The sequence below is a fragment of the Zosterops lateralis genome (genome assembly GCF_965231275.1).
Source record: "Zosterops lateralis genome assembly, chromosome: 1".
Taxonomy (NCBI): Eukaryota; Metazoa; Chordata; class Aves; order Passeriformes; family Zosteropidae; genus Zosterops; species Zosterops lateralis.
The window spans coordinates 133,263,222-133,284,728 of record NC_139762.1 but is presented as its reverse complement, the minus strand read 5'-3'; the positions used below and the strand labels follow the sequence as shown (position 1 = coordinate 133,284,728).

Below are 21,507 nucleotides of genomic sequence, written 5' to 3'. Positions count from 1 at the left end.
AAAACTCCCAGAACATAATACAGTTCATGGAACTAAATCTAACCCAAATCAATGGTTTTTAAATCTGATCCTAATTCAGAAAGCAATTACCCAAAGGGTTGGATTTTCCCCGGTAGATTCCTCCCCTTCCATTTCTAATCACACAGCCATCAGCACACCATATTCTACATTCTAGTGTGTTCTGCCCCATAATAAAAAAAAATTTAAAAAAAAAATTAAAAAAAAAAAAAAAAAAAAAAAAAAAAAACTTCAACAGCAAATTATTCCCTTCTTCATACTTGAGTTCTGGCATTTGTACTATATTTAAAGGAAAGGTATGCAGATAGAATCTTGTAAGAAATATGGATTATTCAAATGTACACAAATTAAATTAGTCCATTGTGGGAGTCTTCAATAGATAAGTTTTTTCTTCTTTGTTTTCCTCTTTTACAAAGCTGACTTCCAATTCATCATTGCCTCGAAGGTACCTTTTATTAACTCTTTTTATCAGTTGGATTTTAACTTAATCTGGACAACAATAAAATCCTTGATTACAAAATACAAAAAGCTTAACCTTCACACCAGATTTCCATGCAATATAGAACATCCCTCTCATTTGAGTAAAGTATGTGTTTTGTAGAGCAGAAAGGACTACTCTGTGACGACATTTTTTGGTATGGTCATATCGCCTTCCCAACAACACACAAAAGTTTTAATTATTACTGGGGATTAAAAAAAGGCATTGAAACCTACTCAAATATCTACAAAACTTTCAGGTTTACTTGATGCTACACATTTGTTAAATATTAACATAAACCCCTTCTATTATAGTCAGTGTTTCCAATTCTATTAATTTTCAGTTGTTGTAACTGGTACTTCATTTGCCTAAAATAACTTTCTGTAAAATGCAATTCTCCACCATAAAAAAACTGCTATTAATTATGTTCTGTTGCTGCATGAAGTTAGGCAATCTGCTGTTCTTGCAGAGCACTATCCTTTTTAAAGAAAATTATTACTCCCTTTAAAGAAAATTATTAGAAAATCCTAAAGAAGGCTGGAAACAGCCTCAAAGAAGAATAGTTACCCACTCCGAGATATTGGTATTAGAATATGAGTTCTTAATTCATGACAGAAAATTACATAGAATGCTCTATGAAAGCTGTATCTATGGATTAGGTTTTTAAGAGTGTTTATCATCTTTATATGTGTAAATTCAATATGAAATGTGTCTAGTTACTCTATCTTGAGTCACTTATGATGCTTTGATTGCATATTAGAACATCAAAATCTGTGGATCTTTCAATTTTCCATAACCCAGATTTTCCAAAAGACTACTTTTTTCAAAAGACAAAATAAAAGGAAAATATTTCTCAGTTTTCAAGTAAAAGGAGAGCTCCTCAAGTCCCAACAGTACTTACCAGAGGAAACAATTCTAGCACTCCTATAAAAAATAATTATTTTATTGTATTTATTACATTTCTCTCTATAGAACCTATGATGAAAATAATAAAGAAGACTTCTCTAATCCAACACAGTAAAAATATACTGTATATACAAAAAATTGCACTTCACAATTGCTGCTCTGAGGAGCTCACCATCTAAATAGATATACTAAGCAAAGAGCAGGGAAGAGTGGTAAAACATAAAAGCATATACAGAAATGACAGCAAACATCATGTGATTTGATGTGATTATTTCCTGGGATATCTAGACTGTACTTCATATAACCAATTCACAACACATAAGGCGACAAAGAAATAAATATAATAGAGTGATGATTCAAGAAAACAAGAGTTTTCTTTTCATGAAGTTTTGTTTCCAAAATGGAAATAAATACTGTAAACATTGGAAATATTACATAAAAAAGTCTGATGAGACAAACACAGTAATACCACATAAAGACGCTCAGTGGTATAACCAAGGACTGCAATTGATATCTTGTGGCTTGCTATTAAGTAAATAAAATGGTTTCTAGACTATAAAATATAAGAGGATTTTGTTTTAAGTAAAAATACTATAACTTCTTGAAAGACTACCTCAATTCAACCATTTTCCCATATTATTTGCAAATTATCTACTAATTCAGCAGATATATCACACTATAAAATATTTGCAATAAAAAGTATTCTGATTAAATGTATGGCTAACATAAAACACATCAAGTAGCCTTCAATGCTTATATTTAAACATGTGCCTGAATATCTGCTAATCCTGGAAATGTACATACATAACTGCTCAACTGCTCTTATTTGCCATAGGGTAAATTCTAGGTTTTTTAAAATGGGTACATGTCTAGGTACTTTTCTAATGACAATCATTTTTAGATAATATTATTTATATTGTCTTCTTTTCATGTAGAATCCTGCAAAATTTATGAGCCACAGATCTAAAATAAAGACTAAATAATTATGACAATAATTCTGACTATGTCTGTGCAATCAAGCAACATCAATTGCAGTTGGGTTTGTTTTTCCCTATACAACCTCTGAAAAAAGGCTTTCAGGTAAAAAACAAGCCCTTCTTTATGTACAGACCTTCATAAGATTCTATCTCCTTGTTTCCATTGTCTACGGAAAGTCACAAAAACGAAACAAACAAACAAACAAAAAAAAGGAACCAAAGCACAGGGGTTAAAAACAACAGAAGTTTTTTAAAATATATAATATACGCATTAAGAAGGATTTTAAAAAATTAGTGTATATGGCCATTTAGACTGATATTGCACGGCACATCTAGTTCTTAGAAAGAGAAGGGTGAAAATGTACTTGCTGTCAAAAATGTGTTTATTTACCTCTGTTTCTAAACATTTTGGAAAATATCTCCATCAACCAGTGCTTTTAATAGACATTAATGATAAGCACAATTACAGTACCAGTAAAATGTGAATCACAAAATATCTGACATTTCTTATTTTAAAGATCATTACCTGTCTTCTTGCTCTTCCTGGTTCAAGATGCAGAGGTTTTATATTAGCAATCTGTAATACACTCCATGTCAGCCCACAAGTGATCAACTAGGTTCCTAACTCCCAAAAGAGGCAGAATTTTGTCACTAGACAACACACTAAAGATCATTTCCTGTGCCTATTGAAGTCAATGACAAAACACCTACTGAGTTCAAAAGGAACAGGATCATGCTAATAGTCCACCTTGTTTCGTGTCCATTATACTGCTGATTATTCATGTCAGCCAAGAGTATTGTAGGTATTAAAACAAAATAGAAGAAAACACAGTACAAAATGCAATATCATTACCAAATCCCAACTCTGTACACAAAAGCTCAACAGATTTCAACCTCAACGGCAAAAGAAAAAGGAAAAATATAATCGACCTTCATGACAATTTGGTAATGTCATTAGGGAGAAAACCATCCACTTACTTCTCTCCAATGTCCCCTTTGGTGGGAGCTGTGGTAACTGCCTGCCCCTTCGCCCTACTACTGGAGTACTTGATGGACTTGTCTGGACAGACCCAGTTCGAGGATGTGACCTATGAGACATATCAAAACAAACCACAGCCATTAAATGACAAATTCATTCTTAAATATCATCAAGAACTGATAAAATTAGTAAGTAGACTTTACATCATTTGGAACTCTTGCAGTCCCAGAAGGAAACTATTATTTCTTTTCAGAAAAAGACCTGCTTAAAAAGAGAAATCTCTCTACTAAAAGGAAGCCAAGTTAAGGTTGAGGATGCTTCCATAAGCTGCTTCCATAAGATGCTTTTTCACACAGTTAAGCCAGAATATGTGTTGTGTGCATATTCATGTGCATATGGATATAATAGCCACATACACATAAATTTATTCACAAGTCAAATTCAATTATCTTTACTCAGCTTGAATTTTCTTAAATTACCTTTGAGTTGCAGTGAGATTACACGAATTTTTCTAAACAGAGTAATGAACTGAGGAAAGACAATGATACTTGACTCAATTCTCACTAGGCATTTGATGATACTAACTATAACTTTCAGAAAACAAAAGAATGTATTCTGCAGTTCTAAAATAAAAAGAGGCTTTGCTGAACATGATCTAGACCAAAATATAGTATTATGTCTGTTTAAGCTAAGAATAATGTATAGAAATCCTCAAAATATCAATCAGGGGTACTCAAACAGGAACAGTACAGACTATGGCACAGTAAAATGTAAGTCAGAGGAAATGGTGGTTAAAATGATAAGTAATAGACAAAGTTAGTACAGTGCATCTAAAGAAACTTTTTTTTAAAAAAAATAGTTTCATTTGATGTTATGATGGTTGTTCCATAAGCAATGTCTGATGAACACAAATAATTTCTCATTCTGTAAGAGAAGAATATGATAGTTATGAGGTGCTTTATGTGGAAACCATCCAGGATTCCTGACAAATGAGAAATCATAAACGAACATAGTTAAATACTGTTAGCAAGCAAATTGCAATGGTAGCCACACCATTATATCCAGAGTAGAATATAAATAGTGTGTTCACACTGAAAGGGTTAGTATCTATTGCTGCTAGTGATGAGCTAAGGATGAGGCGATACCAATTAGCTACTGGGAAAATAAAATGGTGAGCTGGTGGGGCAGAAGGGGTTTAGTCTGATTGATTTGTCTGTTTCACCTCGGTAAGGCAGGTGAAGGAGGGGCAGATCTTCCAGTCATTAATGAAGGCATCGACCTGATGAGGTTTGAGTCAGGACGCTCTGTGGATCGGGAGCGGGAGTTGGTCCGCTCTAGCACAGGATGTTGCTCTGTTGATCTGGATCTTTGATATGGCTGTCTATCTGCTGCTTCACAATTCCTGTAATGTTAGTCAAAAAGCTCAGTTGAACTTTGACTTTTCTATTAATTATAAAATATGCTGCATGATACTGGTTTGGAGCAAATCATTTTAAGGTATACATTTTTAGAGGGAATAAATTTTCTGAGATAACTTCTTGATAACATACTTTTTTTTTCACACGTATGATTTGACTTGCTCCATACTCTTGATAAATGGGCTGAAATGTTTCCAATGTCTCAGTAATGACTATCCATGCAATAGTCTGTTTCCTGAAAATTTTGTGGTTAAAATATTGAATTTTGTCAATTAATATATCAACCTGGGAATAAAATAGTAGCTGACATAATATTAAGTCTTAATAGAGCTAAGAACTCATTAATTGTGCAGTTTAATTGTGCATTATTCCTCATACAAATAGATTTTTACAGATTTTTTACTGATTGCATTCTCTCTGGAGGTATCACTCTTGTTTGGAGGAAAGTCCACAATCTAGATATTATAATTACCATGTAGTACTGTCAACTGTTATTAGAGTTTGGTATAGACTCTGCTGTAGATAGGGTAGATAGATTCATACGTGGTGCTCAGAGTGTAATCAGATGAAAATCTGTATCATTACTACTTACAGAGGTTCCAACAACTAGAAAAAGAATTGGTGTGTAATTAAAAAATCCTTTAACCCACAGCCCAAGGAACTGTACCAAAACAGCAGTGGAAAAAGTTATTGTTAGAGATGTAATGGGAAGAAATTAGACTGAGTAAAAGATAACTTCTTGATCAAGCAGTGCTATCTTCTACTATCTTAGGCAATTAACCGGGCCATTATTTTCAGAAATTAATCAAGCCCCACCTTTTTTCCCAATGTATCTGGTCTGTTTATGAGGACTAATATTTCCTAGCAATATCCTCAAATACATTAAATAAAGGCAAATCCTTTAAATAAAAAGTAAATAAAGTAAATCCTAAATAAAATGTAAAATCCATACCCTAATGGAGCTATTTATTAAAATCACACTCCTCCCAGCTCTCCTTGAGTAAGTGAACAGATACAGAATACAAATGGGGAATGTGTACCCTTCAGGACATTTCCTTGAGTGAAGTCATGCATTTTACAATGAAATCAGTTAATACAATGAGTGGCTTGATGGTGATTAAGTATAACAAAAAGTCAAATTTTTAATTAGTATTAAAAAGGATAGAGACATACCACAGCCTTATGATGAAGACTTTTGTGTTAGTAACAGGTTTTTATTTCTAAAAGCATTGAAAAAGAGTATAGTGGCTGACTTTGCTGAATGTGTTTATAAAACATTCATTAAAAGCAGTGTATTCAGGCCTTCCATGAGGTCATAATTGGACTCCTAGAGCAGGACTTGCCACAGACACATTCAGAATAATACCATACATCATGAACCTACATCTATAAGCTCCTAACAAGCAAACACACCACAGTGAGACACATAAATGGTAATTATAAGCTGAGGCACTAAATATTGTAGGAAAAGTACAATGAGCCTGGCACAAAACCACAACAAGATTACCTCACTTCTTCTTCTATCAGTTCTGTTTCTGAATGGGAAGCTTCATCAGCAAAAACATCCACTGTCTCGCTTCTTTTACATTGTTGATAGACAGAGAAACACAACCTTAGCTTTGATATGAATGTTGTTTAATTTAAGTAACTGTTTAAAAGAGGTTTCAGTTTTACAAAAGGTGAGAAAAATGTCACCCATCTGCATGATGGTAAGAAATGACCATAGAATACATTCTTTGACTATGGGAATAAATTCTGAGAAAAAAAAATCCTAAATTTGACAAAATTACAAAAAACAATAATATCCAGATCTTGAAAAACCCACCCTTATCTTGTTTATCCCCGTATTTGAGAATATTAATGAGCCCACAGAGGCTTTTTTGGGTCTGTCAGCATTTCTCCTGTCAGTGAGTAGAGGACTGCTGGAGCATCCAGCAGCAGGGACTGAGCAATATGGTAAAGGTATCACTCCATACTCTATTTCTCTCATTCCAACAGCCAGTAGGGCACATAGAGGAACAGGTGAGAGGGAAACACATGCTTCTCATAAATACTTCATGAGAAGTTAAGGCTCTCTGTTGCTTTTTAGGCCTTATTCTCTTCAGCTCTACAGGTATAAAAAGTAGTGTTTAGGATATTAGGAGTCTGACCTATTCCCTGATTAGAAGGAAGGAGGCATTTTTACCATTGAGGTCAATACAAATGGCTTAGCAGGCAGGTTTTGTGCTCTGCAGAACATCATGCAGCAAATGTAGCTAACCACTATGCCAACAGATAAAGGCCTCAAAAATTTCATACCCAGTAGCTAATATACAGTTTGCTACAATCTCCAGCGGGCATTTACTTCAACTGGAATAACAACCCAGATTTCCCTGAAGTGAAGGAGAGAATGGAGTTTGGCAGTAAACTGTTGAAGTTGTGGCAATGTTGTTTTGTAGACCAAAGGATTTGAAGACTAAGCTGAGTCCTGAGGTTAAACTGATTGTCACCCTCAGGTTCCAGGCTACAGGCTGCAGTCCTCTCAATAAGCATCACAGCAAATGCAGAGGTATTTCAAGGGGACAGTCTTCAACTTGAAAGCTTCGTGGTTTTACAACTGTGCTCTTTTAAAAAGAGCAATACAAAAATTTTTCTCTTTTTTTTTTTCTTTTTTTTTTTTTTTTTTATTTTTTTGTGCTCTGGTCTTATTCCTCACTCTTTTATCCTTTTAACAGTAAACACACATACTAGATGATCCCAGTCTTCAGCAACTGTCTCTTTTACAGAAAAACTATCATTCCGATAACCTGCTTATGCAGTGTAACTCCTTCCTTACCACTGTATACAATTATGCATGAATATCAAATATCCAGCCATAATTATAGGAGGAAGTTAAATTAAAAATGGAAGTTCCTAACTTTTCAGATATCATTCTTAAAGACTTATGATTACAAATTATCTAGATGAAACTTTCTTTTTCTCGCATTACATATGAATTACTGATTTTTAAAGAGGGAAATAGGGTAGTCTTAAACTATTCAACACCCATATAATATTTTAATGTACCCTAGCACTGTTTACCTTTGCTAACAGACTTTTCATTATGAAAATACAATTATGAAAATACAAATAATGATCTCCCCCATCTACTACTGCCTATTTTAGCATCCTTCTACTTTTGCTGGGGAAGACAGGCATGATAGATGGCTAATCTCCTTGCAAAAGTCTGCAAGACTTGTAAATATAACTCTCCCTTACTCTGAGGAAAAGGTACAGCAGTTTTTGTTTCTAAAACAAGCAAGCCAATAGCTATGAGACTGTTTGAGCTCTCTGTAAGTCACTACACAGAAAGCCCTGTGAGTATTCACAGCCCAGCTACTTATTCCAAATCCACCAAGTATTGGAACTAGAATGTAATATCATTTAGGTACCACTGTAAAGTCTAGTTTCTGTAGCACTTAACCAAAGGTGCTACCAAATTTTATTTTATACTGATTTATCTCCATATATATATACATATATATATATATATATATACACTGCAAATTTCAAATATGATCTTTTTTCTCAATGCAATAAATAAGACTTTCTGATTTTTAATTTTTCAGATTTTTTTGTTTTTCTTAACAAATAAAAAGATTTTCCAACTAATTATTATAGTCATTGATCTAAACATGGATAGAGAAAGCTTTATAGAAGCTTAACATTTTTTAACAGTAAGCAACTGTAATGGCTTACACAAGAAATAGAACTTTTTTCCCCAAAATGACTGAAAACAATTTATTTAAAAGCCTAAATTCTTTTACTCTGCACAAATGATGAGATCCTGCCAATCACTGTTTTAGAATTAGGTTTTTCTTGTAACAAAAACCTGAAGAAATAAAAATAGAATTGTAGGATTACAGTACACTACAATTCAGTTCCTAGTGCATCTTTTTCATCTAGAAACACTGAACAGAACAAGAAAAACACAACAACACACTTTCTAGGTATCATAATTTCAAACTTCAGCTAATATACAACGGCAATACCTGTCAGTGTCTGTGGATGGCTGCTGGATTTCAATCCTTGGACATGTTATTCTTCTACTAGCTATAGGAACTTTGCTGTTTAGTCACAGACACAAGATCCTCTGTTAGCATAACATAGATAAGCATGTCTACAAACAAATGAAATTTCTAGTACCAAAAAAACTTAAATTTAACTCATAAATATTGCAATAGAACATGAGAAGGAGCAGGACACTGTCAAATCTCTAGAAAAACTGGTGACAGGATATCTCAGCAAATAACTTGTCTATACTTATAAAGAAAAACCCATCTATACTCATAAAGGAACTTAATATAAAATTATGTGCTGCTCTAGTTTCTAAAGGACAGGAATGTAAAACTTTTAGGTACTGTGGTTTAAAAAAAAGTAAAGCAAGATATTTTGGTTACTGTAATGTTCTATAGTGGTTTTTATATATGTGTGTGTGTATATATATATATATGTATATATATATATACACACATCCACACACTGATATGATCTAGTCACATGCAAATTACCATGTGATAACTACTGGTATATCTCCTTGCCAGTGATAGGCATGATTAAATTGTAACATGCCAGAGTCTGAACTATTCTATCTCAGCTAAGCAGACAAAGCAGGGACCTCTGCTGTGGTCCCAGGCACGTTGTGCTCCACACTCCTGTGTTCCGCTGCAGCTACAGGAATGCAATTGCTCACGGCTTGCTCAGGTACCTGGACATGGCACTCTGCAGTCACTTTGGTTACTGTTGTCAACATAGATAACCATGCTAACACATGGCATGGTACAATTATAGAAATGCTAAGGAAAGCATACATTTCTATACCTGTCAAGTTTTACTCTCCAAAATATATGTCATTGATATATTTGCTGAGGAATAGCAAAGTCATGCCTCACATAGGGAGTTGGAGCAGACAATCTTTCATCCAACTCAAATGATTTTAAAATTCTGTGGATGCAGTTAGAGGTTTATACTAGCTATTACAATTGAATATAAAATGAAATAAAACCAATAAGTAATGTAACTGCTAGAACAATTAAGACTGAAACGATGAGCATTTAATATCATTTTTATCTGTAAAATGTTGTAGTGTTTTTAATTTATTGCTTCTGGTACTTGCAACGCACCTTTTCACTTATATAGCCAGTTACATTACATAGTATCTTGTATTTTGCCAACTACTTCTAACTTTCAACGTCTTTAACACAGACCCTCAACTGACACATATAAAAGAATCACCCTGCAGGAATATGCATCTCTATGTTCATGAGATGACTCACTGAAGATCATGATAAATCTGATTAGGATTCAAAAGCTGGGAATTCAAAATTCTTAAAGATGAGAGCTGAAATCCTCTCCTCTCCTTCACTGCAGCTCAGTTTTATAACTGAATCTACTGCAGTGATTCTCTCCAGATAATAATCTAATCTTCCATTAAAGGACTGGAAATATTCCAAAATGTAACACTTTCAGCTTTATACTATAAATATATTCCACAGTTTTTCCCAGTTCAGAACGCAATATTTCACCCACTCAACTTGAATATTATACCATAATGTATGAGCAAAACCAGTAACATGCCTGGGTTTTAATGAACCTGTGTCTCATGAGTAAGTATAGTGGTATATAAGACAATGCATAGAGGAACTTGAGAGAGAATCAATGAAAAAGAAGAATTCTAATAGAGCTTGAATGTTCAAATGTAGTTCAGCAGAGCACCTAGACTATAGACTAATCAATCAAAGTAGTTATAGACTTAAAACTAAGCATGCACTTAAATATGCCTTTTAAAGTGCAGTATTAAATGCAAAATATGAGAAGTACTTGGTTCTTGATGGATTTTGTGGGATTTTTTTTCCTCAAATCCTAAATATAATTTTATTTATATATGGCACATATACGTAGTTGGCTTTTTCCTTTTCAGTGACATTTTTAAAAACCAAAAATATGTCAGATGTTTAAATAGTAAATTACCACAACCAGAGTTGTAACTATGCAGTTATTGTGTATACATACTGCAGCTACATGTTTATCTTAACTTTTGGCAACAGACCTGTAATTCTGACCTCTCTGACATCAAGAGTTTTGTCTCTTGATAAAACCAGGATTTCAATCAGATCATTTGAACAGGAGTTTTACAGTTATGCAAAACTTTCTTATCTTTCAAGTTCTTAAATTATGAATTCGCAAAATAGCATTCAGTTCCTGTTAAAGGCATTCTCTAAATCCACTGATCCATACACAATCAGATCCATTTCAGCAGCCTTTATTCTATGAAAATGTCTTCTATGCCTTGTGTTTTACTTAAAAGTCATGGTTCACAGCAAATGATTTTATCTTTTATTTTCTTTCATCAAACATTTTTGGAGCTAAATTTAACTGGAGAGAGAGAGTAGTAACAAATTTCTTTTTCATGCTAGAAATCTATTTTTAGATATTTACCCCTGATATTTGCATATGTTAATATCTATTTAGGACTAAAAGATAGAAAAGAGAAGTAAGCCAGGACTATTCCACATGACCATCAAAAGCAAACACTTTAGTTAGACCAAGCAGTTTCTAGCCTTCTTTAAACACTGCTCATTTTCAGTATGCTCGTGCAGTTTCCAGGATGAAGTAATAAGTATGGCCCTTGCTGTACACTTAAAAACGAAGAGCCAATGAACAATGGCACTGTGGTTCAAAAAGCTACAGAAGATAAATGTTCTCACGTCTCTGCAATTGCACTAATGTTTAGCCAAAAGACCCTCACAAACCCCTCCTCTCTAAAGAAGAGAGAAGCCCACATTAAAATAGTGATGGATTCATTCTGGGTTTTGTCAGATTTTTTAAGTTTCAATTTAACAGTCTGTTAGGTTCACTGTTCACATCCACAAAGGAAGGAAGTAAAGTTAAAAAAAAAAAATCTTGCAAGAACAATAAGAAAATGAGGGCAAAGCAGCGAAGTAAACAAACTAAAAGCAAGAAAATTTTTTGTGCTTTCTTGATCAGAAGCCAGCTACAACTGGGAAAAACTAAAGATTGCAATGTACACAGCACTTTACATGGGTTATGCATCAATCAAAAAGGAAGACAGGTTAGACAGATAATCTGGGATTATTTCTAGAAGTAAAAAAAAGTCTCAAAGACACCTTCCCCAACACTGCAAACATAGGCAGGTATCATAAAAAAGCCCCTTTTCATTAAAGCAGCCTCAAAGAGTGAGAACATGTTTTAAAAATAGTTCCAACATAATTAATGTTCTTTTTCTATTTGTAACTGAATAAAACAGTTTAATCTTGGAGAAAAGACTAGAATATAAATGCCTTAGTTCTGAGTCAAGAAAGAAAGACATCAAGAAAAATACATTTATTAGGAATAAATTTGGTACAATTATAAATGAACTCATTATAAAGATCCCAAATACATTTTAGTTTTATCTATAACACTACACTCTTTACTTACCCATATTTTTCAGCTGAACCATTGACTATATCATCTGCCCATGAACTTGCACCATTGTACCACCTTTATAATGCAGTTAAAATAAAGAAGTGTTATTAAAAAATGATGTATTACTATTAGCACTCTAATTCATGTGACATGACCACTTCTCAACAAAATGGGATGATTTCCAAACGTTTTCAATTAATTTTGTACATTTTATATTTTCTTTCAGGTATGAAGAAAACCAACTTTTTCAAAACCAAACACCAAGAAAATTATAGGGCTTTTTTCCTTATACAATTATTATATTTCACCTCTAGTATTTTCAGCAGTTATCCACAAATTTTAGTTCCATAAAGACTAATCTATCCCTTATCTTTTCATACATAATTTTTTTTCATGTTTTCAATGTCTATTGAGCTTGTAGAATAATAAAAAAAAGTAATTTTGGAGAAAAAAAAATTAAAAAAATTATTTCAAATACATGACCTTTCCAGTTGTAGTATTTTTTTTTTTTTCTATCTGATAGGGTACTTGGCTTCTCACAGGTATGCAAGAAGCAGAAGAAAATTCACTTCAATGATGCAACAATAAAAACTAATTAAATTTTATAGTGGCATTGTTCTTCCAGGTATTGAATATGAGCTGCCAAAGCATTTGCAGCATCACTTCAGCAAATCAGTTGAAGACAACAAAAAACACATACAGAAGTATTTTATCTTAAGAAAAACTATTGAGAAAATAAATAATGGGACCAAAAAAGTTCCTTTAAGAAATCAGGGGAGAAACTGCTTATGTGCCACTACTCCAGTATATTAAAACTAGATTACAAATCATCCACCATTTGGTTAAGGAGTTTCAACTAAATCTCTGGAGTTTTGGGCTTTTAGGATCTTGCTAGGGAAAAGCCAGGGAATGCCTATGTTGTCTCTGCTCAACGATTTCCACATGACAGTTAGTGAGAAGACAGGGATTATCAGAAAATGTCAAGAGACCACCATATTATCAATTTGGACAAAAAAAATAATTTATATGTATTTAAAATATTAGCCATAGGCTAAAGGAAAACTTTTCAATTGCTTGAATACACCAATCCAAGAATTTTCATGAGTCTGTTCCTGGGAATCACAGCAGTATTTTTCGCTTGCCTGCCTTTTCTCCAGACTTCTCACACTGCAAAATCTGAGGGTTTGCAGTATGTTTACAAACTTAATAACCCCACATCTCCTGGATACTATGTTGAGGGAAGACCATATGGGGTGCAATATATGTGAATGTCAATCAGCTGCCCTTGTTTCTTCTATGTCCAATTGGATGGTATGGGGAGTGGTGGGTTTTTTTGTTTGGTTGGTTTTTTGTGGGTTTTTTTTGTTGTTGTTGTTGTTTTGGGTTTTTTTTTTTTTTTTTTTTTTTTTGTTGTTGTTGTTGTTTTGTTTTGTTGGGGTTTTTTGTTTGTTTTTTGTTTGTTTGTTTGTTTTGTTTTGGTTTTTTTGGGGGGTGGGTTTCTTTTGCATGGTTTATAGCCAGATCAATTGCTGGATGAAGGTCATTTTAGTTTAATCTAATTGAGTTTTAGATTAGATTTAGATTTAATCCCATATAAATTAGAATACTGCTAGAGAATGACAGGTACATCTTTACACTCTGCCTGATAATCCATATCCTCAAAACTGAAGGCAGTCTCTCCAGTTAATCAGTATATTAGGTAAGAGTTTTTGATAAAACTACTTTATTGCAGACGCCATAAATACATAAATATTGGTTTAAAATTGCAGTGCACTTTATTTTTTCTTAAATATGAAACCAAAATATCAAAATTCTTAAATAACAAAACCAAAATCTCTTGCTATTAGTTAGAAAAAAGTCTCTGCTTTACCTGTTCCCATAGTGTTGACAAAAATCAGACATTGACTTAAAATTGGACAGAGAAGTATAAAACATCTAATTGCAAAGAGGGAGAAGAACTTGATTTGCTCCTGTCTTCGGATTTCCTTCACTTTTGGCCTAGCTCTTTAAACATGAAAGGCTGTTGTCAAATAACTATTTCCAGAGACACTCCAAAACTTTTCAGATTACATGTCAGATCTTAGTGATATTATGCTCTCTGTGATACAAAATTTAGGAAGAACAATACTACTTTGGTTCTTAGCATGGCAAACACTCAAAACCAATTTGAAGGTATTTGGTTAGTCCTTTTTTAAGTCAATGTGAGCAACAACATGCAAAAAACTGAGTACCATCTTAGGGTACTCAGGTTATTGAGAGAATGAAATTGAGGACTCTAAATTGTCCTAGAATCACTTCTAGGGAGAGAAAAGGTTAGCCATTAGATTTATGGTGCAGTTAAGTGGAGAAAAAACCTTCAGCTGTACTTAAGCTCCTTTATACCATTCAGATTTCCTCCCACATTTAATGAATAAAAAATTTTCCAAGTTAAGAATTATGCTTAAAAAAATCTGAAGCCAAATTAATGGAGGGCTAAAAAGAAAATGAGGTACTTAAAACTATGGAGATTAGTTGTTCTGTATTTAGAGAGATATGGCATAAAGTGCACTGTAAATTTAAATATCATTAGTCTAGGCCAATTAGAATTTTAGACTATGCTTTATAAAAATTTATTATTCAACTCTATCTATTTTTGCTATATAAATTAAAATACCTTTCAGGAGTATAGGCTGTGTCATCATAATATGAATTAGGCACTCTTCTCTCCTGCCTAGTCCTCCTGAATATGGAATAAATAGCACAGATATTTCAGACAGTTCAGAGGGTGCTTCCTTCATTATGTATTTCCTTACTGTATTATTAAGATGTGATGAAGATAGAGCACATTTATCTTCATTTCAGACTTATACTCTGGACATAAATTTTCTAATATATAAATTTAAACTTCTGCTTTCAAATTCTATTCATAAATATTTAACAACTTATTAATAACACTTGATGAACACACACATATTTACATAGAAGTAAAAATTTACATTGGCAGAAAAGTAGTAATTGAACAACCGAGAATGTTCACCAAAAGTAGGATTTGGATGTTAGAAAATGTCTGCTGAGTAAAACAAAATCAGGAAAGAAAATGGAAGCAAAATCCAAATTCCTTAATTGAAACAACAGAAATTCTGCCTGAAAGAAACCTCACATCCTGCACAAAATATACACAAACCAGGTTGGTGTTTTACAAACACTAACCTCAAAGGCTAAGTGGAAAAAATAAATTGTACATAGTGTGGTGCTCTTGCTAATTTAGCTGAGCTCTAGGGTAGGTGATTTGAGAAAGAATTTCATATATTGAGGTTTTCAGCATAATTTTATTTGTAATGAACTGCTAATATTTTTTAAACACAATGAAAAGGTTAAGAATAAGATCCTTGAGAACATTACTTTGTCATTGAGATCATGTGTGTGTCAGACAATTTAAAATGTGTTATTGTCAGATTATGAATTAGCCCATATAACTCTGTAGGATTCTGAACTGGGAGATATAAATAAAAGTGTAAGTAAAGCTCAGCATATCCAGCCATGATGTGTTGTGTACATTCAGTGTGAGTAGCTGCAGCAGTGTGAACTGATACCAGCTGGTGCTACCTTGCTGACTATAATATTGAAGAGTCAAGGGAACTTTGGGTGCAGTACTGAGCAGCAGGATGTTCTTGGGAAGTCCCCAGGTCCTAAGGGCTCTGAAGTCACTGAAGATGCACAGGTGCTTATTGCCTTTCTTAGGCATATGCTGGAGTAAATACCTTGTCAATGCTGCTGTTCATTTTGGGAGGGAAAGAGATGGACTTCGTGAAAAGGGGGGACTATCAGAAAATCAAAATTATGAATGCCATAACCTAACTATGACCTCAGAAATTAAGGTTTTTGATAATGTAAATGTGTGCTAGAACAAATGAACTGAAGTCTATCCTATCAGATAAACAGTAATCAACTTAAACTTCAGAGAAAAGATGAAAGAGAGCCAAGTAGTCGCTCTGTGGGGAAAAAAAAAAAAAAAAAAAAAAAAGAAAAAAAAAAACAACAACAACAACAAAACCAAGGAAAACAATGCTAGAAGAGACCACAAGAGTTAATGGGGTGGCTGTGAATGACTATAAGAGAAGCAATAAAAGGAGCCATGAATAACAAAGGCTAGTAATTTTGACTAATACATCTATATGATTTATTTGCCAGCAGGACACGGACACTGATGGATTCAGAGTGACATGAGATAAAAACTCTCTGTCCCAAATGAGAGACTCTTTCCTGAATGCTGGACTATACAGAAAAATATTTGCTATTTTGATGAATAGTGGAAACTGGAAAGTTGTTTCGTATGCGTGATAAAGTGAAAGTAAAAGACAGGGAGAGACGTGGTTGCTTGGTATCAACAAGACATTGATTAAGAAGGCGGAACAAAGACAGGAATACCACCTTGGCCTACAAAATAATGTATTTTAGAGTAAGCATTGAACTGGGGAAAAGTATAAAGATAAAAGATGAAATATTGTTTAAAAAGTAATTGTTCATATATTTAAAATTAGGAATAGAAAATTCATGGTTTTCAATAGGTAAGGAGAAACTGGACAACAATTACACTATGAATTATCCTTAAATTGCTGTTAGAATACAGGAAGACAAAGAGGATGATAAACTAGGAACTACAGTTGTGGCTGTGAGGTTCTTAGAGGAGTTCATATCTGGTAGGATGATGCAAGTAACGTGAACACTTATGTTACTCACAGGCAGCCTGGATTCAAGAGGACCATAGAATCCAGGATCAGTTTCTAGGCCCAAGGAATCTCAAGATACTGTTCTAAAAATGAGCTAGAAATATTCCACTTCATGTCAGATTTTCAATTCTGATCCTGGGTGGAATCAGCTTTAATAGCCTTCTGTTCCATAAAGCCTTGGAAAAGATTTTCCCACTGCTTAAATCTTAGCTTTTTCATCTTTATGAAGTACTGTAACTTTTGCTCTTTATTTTCATTGATTTTACTTTATTTTTGAGAGATTAATTTCAGAAACAAAGACTGAGATTTATAAGTCAAGAACCTCAAAGTAAGAAAATTTTAGAAAAGCTCCAACTTTCACTAATATCCAAACTGTCACAGACAAAACCAGTAATCTGAAACAGGTTCAGATAAAGTAGTGCAAATCAGAGGCCAAAAAAGTATATAATAATTAATTATATATATCAAAGTATATAGAAATTAATTATATGTATTAAAGAATATAAAAATTATATATATATATATCAGGGCAAAAAAGTATATAAAATTAATTACTGAAATTGCATACAAATTACCACATTTCATTATGCATTTTAAGAAAACAAACAAAAAACTCCTCTCCTTGTCAAAGTCTCTTCATGTTGACAGAACTCTTTATTAGGTTTCATGTAAAAGAGCATCATTTCAAAACAAATGTTTGACCGAGTTCTAAATGTTAAAATGTCTAATATACTATAGCTTTGGAGAATTTTTAAAAAGCAATATCTCTTTCAAAGGATTTTTCAGATCTTTTTTTGTTTCTTCATCCAAAAGTAATCTTACATTCACTTAAAAATTACAAACTTCTCAGACTCATATCCAGAGGACAGCCATGAAGTTAATATATAAAGAGTTCTTTACTTATTGCTTTAGAAATTTTTATATGGCCCCTTTAGTAAAGCAATACCTCTATCAACCATTGTATCTGATCTGAAGTCACCCCTTCCTCTTTATTGGCTCGCAGTTTTCGGTTCAATATTCTTATTTCTATTTATACAAAACTATGTAAACTCTTTCAGTTTGCAGTATTTCTGAAAATATCTTAATTATAGTACTTCAGCAGTATCTGTTAGAAACCACTGTATTTCAGGTGGCAAATTATTTCACAGAAATTGTTATGGGCTCAAATTCTCTCTCCATATATTTCATGTGTAAATAGGAACTGTGATGTTCTGCAATCAAACAGAGGTGTTGTGTGTACAAGTATTCTTAAATCACAGAATATGCAGTATACAAATAGATACACAACATAAGCTTATATAAGCATACACTTTTACTTTTCACTCTATTTTTCAGTTAGGCAAAATATAAGATTTCAGAAAGACACTCTTTCTGTGTACTTTGAAGTAGATAGGCTTTTCCTTGTTATTTCAAAGAGAATAATAAATGCTACAAGCACTCTGGAAAATTCCAGCAAAAATAAGGGTTATAAAAGACACAGACATAATATCCATATAACCTATTTTAAAACTGGCTTCTGAAAAGCTATTTACCACCTCTTGGGATTTACTTGGCCTCAAGTAGTCAGTTTTAAGATGCACACATAACCAGAGTATTATAAAATATATTCACTGTATGTGTTTATCTCTTAAAACACAGACCACATTCTCAGTTTGGAAATCAAACATGCCAGTGTCAGTGTGGCAGAGCTAATAGTAGACTCCATATCAGTTATACCTCTCAAGATCATAGTAAGCACCCTCAGAATAGGTACGGCACATCGTACGGGAGCGGAGTAATCTGATTGCATCTTCACAAAATAGAGGATACATTGTGTGATCCTGGCTGCCAAAACAGAACGGGTGAACACAATGAAAAGCAACAAAAAGATGAAATGAAGACAAAACAATATGAAAAGCAAGCAATGTCAGCAACAGAACAAAACACTGTAACAAAACATGACTGGAACTTCAGGGAACTTTGCAAAACTAGTTTTAAAAATGAAAGTATATTGGCTCATAGCTACAAGACTGTGAGAAAGGTATCACTCTCCAGTTTTATTATAACCTTTAGCACAGCCCCTCATATATGATTTTATGAATATTAAAATCACAGTATTATTGTTTGCTGGTTAAAATTATTCCCTTTATATATTCTCTAAAAGACATCAGGGTGATGTCAATAAAGCATTGTCTTTGAGGACCATCAATTATAGACTATTGGCAGTCAGAAAATATTCAAGTGAACCACATGAAGAATTACCCAGTGTTTGTGTACACACCATATTAACAAACCTAATGATGATACTAACTCAACTTCTACGTTTTCTACCACTATACACAGACAAACAAAAGCAGAAGTGGACATGTAGGTACACAGAAGTACATGCATTACCCACACATAGTCACACAGAGGAAAACATATACCTGACATCCCTGTAATGGTGATCTGTGGACTGGGTGTACCGGGAACGAGGTAAAGTAACATAATGACTGAGGTGATGGCAGAAAGAAAAATACAGATATGAGACAATAAGATGGAGAAGGAATGATGCACAACACAAAACAGAAAACATTACAATATGAGAATACAGGAGCTAAGATTGCTGCATTTATTAACAAAATATAATTTTATGGTTCTAAAGATGAAATTATCTAGATGATTCACATATTTATTCTGAGAAGCCAGTGGGAGATTATGGATCAAGAAGATAGCTAAAATTTGGGATTTTTACAGTATTTCAGTTAGGAAAAAATATGCATAAATCTCTGAAAGCAACTCGAGTAGTCAGATTACCAATTGTTTGAAGGCAGAGTACCTTGTTTGAAGGCAATCATAACTTTAGTATGAATAATATCTTTGAAAGAGATTTGCCTAATCTGTCTGAAAGGCTACCACCATTTGTAAATCTGTCCCCACATAGCTCCAGAGCTTTCCCATTTCTAAGTGTAGGCTCTCCTAATACTGACCATATTGTGATAAAAGGTGAACTTAGATCAAAAAGTTTCATTATTTAAATAAATAATGAAGAGATATGACATCAGTACCAGAATATGCCAAAAAAACCCAAATGCAGTTCAAAATAATAAAACTAAGTTATTTATATTTTGTTTGCATTATGAAACAACGTCAAAAATTATATATTTTAAACATATTTGTTACACTAGATATTCTCCAATTATCGAAAATAGAAAACGCCATTTTGATTTTAATATAAATATATGCACACACTACAGGGAAAAGGGTTTGGAAAAGGGAGGGGTTTACCATTAACAAAGAGTTATTAGCTACAGTTTCCCTGAAGCTGGGATATTTCAAAGGAAAGTCTAATCACAACCGCTCACATTGGAAGTGTAAACTGAGTTCACAAGAAATATGGAAAACATCATCCTTCATTTTTATTTCTTGTATCTTAAATCTCTTATGATTAATGTTTTTCCAGGAATCAAACACATTTTACCAGTAGGTATATTGCCTAAGTTTATTATATTTGCTTCTTTTGCATGAGGATAAAATTCACCATCACCCACATGAAAATATTCCTTATATGAGGTCAATTATACATAGTACAGGATGTCTTTGTGTTCACTTCTGTCAAATAAAAGCAAAAGAAGAGCTTCAAGTATAAAAAACTAACTTAAATCCCTGATTATGCAATTTAAACTTTGCAGTTTGTTACAAGAATGAGGAGCTGTACACAATTCAAAAAGGCCCAGTTTGACATGGTACAGTTAAAATTCGAAGAAGGACTCATAATTTTTAAAATAGTCAGAGAGTTTACACTGCAAGCTATGAAACTATGGATGTTTTTAAACTAATGTAAAGACCTAAGTTTCAAAAGCAGTCAACCCCACAGCAGCTTGACAGTCATCATGCTGTCAAGAAACATTAAAAAATAATTCACCATGTTCTTAAAATTTTCTCTGGAATATTTGCACACCCACAGGAAGAACAATGAAATAAAAATGTAGGAGTCTATCCACCAGGAGCTAAATGTACGATGATGGCAAACAACTGCACACCAGGTTATTACCTCCACTACATGAATACATTGCCAGACTACATCCACATGAATATGTCTTTAAATTATCCAGATGTAACCCTGAAACTAACACCTCAAAACTCATGCTCTAGTATTAATATGCAATTAAGTGTTTCCAGCTGGTAGATGACATTTTAATTTTAAGAATTCACTTCGCCTTTTATCTTTTAAGTGAACTGCTGACAAGTTTCCCCAGTAGTCTTTGAAAAATATATGACATCAATAAATACAATATATTTAACGATCATTTTAAAATCAACATCTTAAACAAAACTAGGACTTCAGGCAGAATGTATGTTGCAGAACATTAATTCAATGGAAATGCACATGCTATTTGCATGTAGATTACTTACTGTCCTTAAGGAGGAACACCCCAGACTGTTCGCTTCACTTATTTGCATGTGAATGAGACACCATCAGTTCATGTTCTGCTTAGGATTTCAGTTCTTACAACTTTTCCTATCTCCACCAAACTATGTTGATTGCCCAATTTCTGGTTTCAAGTTTTGTTCTAATACTTGTAGAAACTCAGAACTCCAGTGTCCTTACCACATT

At 33.3% G+C, this 21,507-nt stretch overlaps 1 protein-coding gene across 3 annotated transcripts in view; it reads right to left on the bottom strand.

Annotated features, from left to right (window-relative positions):
* Positions 1–21,507, bottom strand: part of RIMS2 (regulating synaptic membrane exocytosis 2) — a gene marked incomplete at its 5' end in the record, with an annotated part of 477,503 nt that overhangs the window by 131,286 nt on the left and 324,710 nt on the right. The window contains 9 exons of one of the 3 annotated variants that reach the window (XM_083865898.1): positions 2,514–2,546; positions 3,358–3,467; positions 4,581–4,760; positions 6,284–6,355; positions 8,787–8,861; positions 12,235–12,297; positions 14,876–14,941; positions 18,648–18,755; positions 19,337–19,402. In XM_083865898.1, coding sequence (XP_083722024.1) covers positions 2,514–2,546; positions 3,358–3,467; positions 4,581–4,760; positions 6,284–6,355; positions 8,787–8,861; positions 12,235–12,297; positions 14,876–14,941; positions 18,648–18,755; positions 19,337–19,402 — 773 coding nt within the window. The remainder of the gene's footprint in view (positions 1–2,513; positions 2,547–3,357; positions 3,468–4,580; positions 4,761–6,283; positions 6,356–8,786; positions 8,862–12,234; positions 12,298–14,875; positions 14,942–18,647; positions 18,756–19,336; positions 19,403–21,507) is intronic. The other 2 variants (XM_083865900.1, XM_083865899.1) reach the window with 2 other exon arrangements.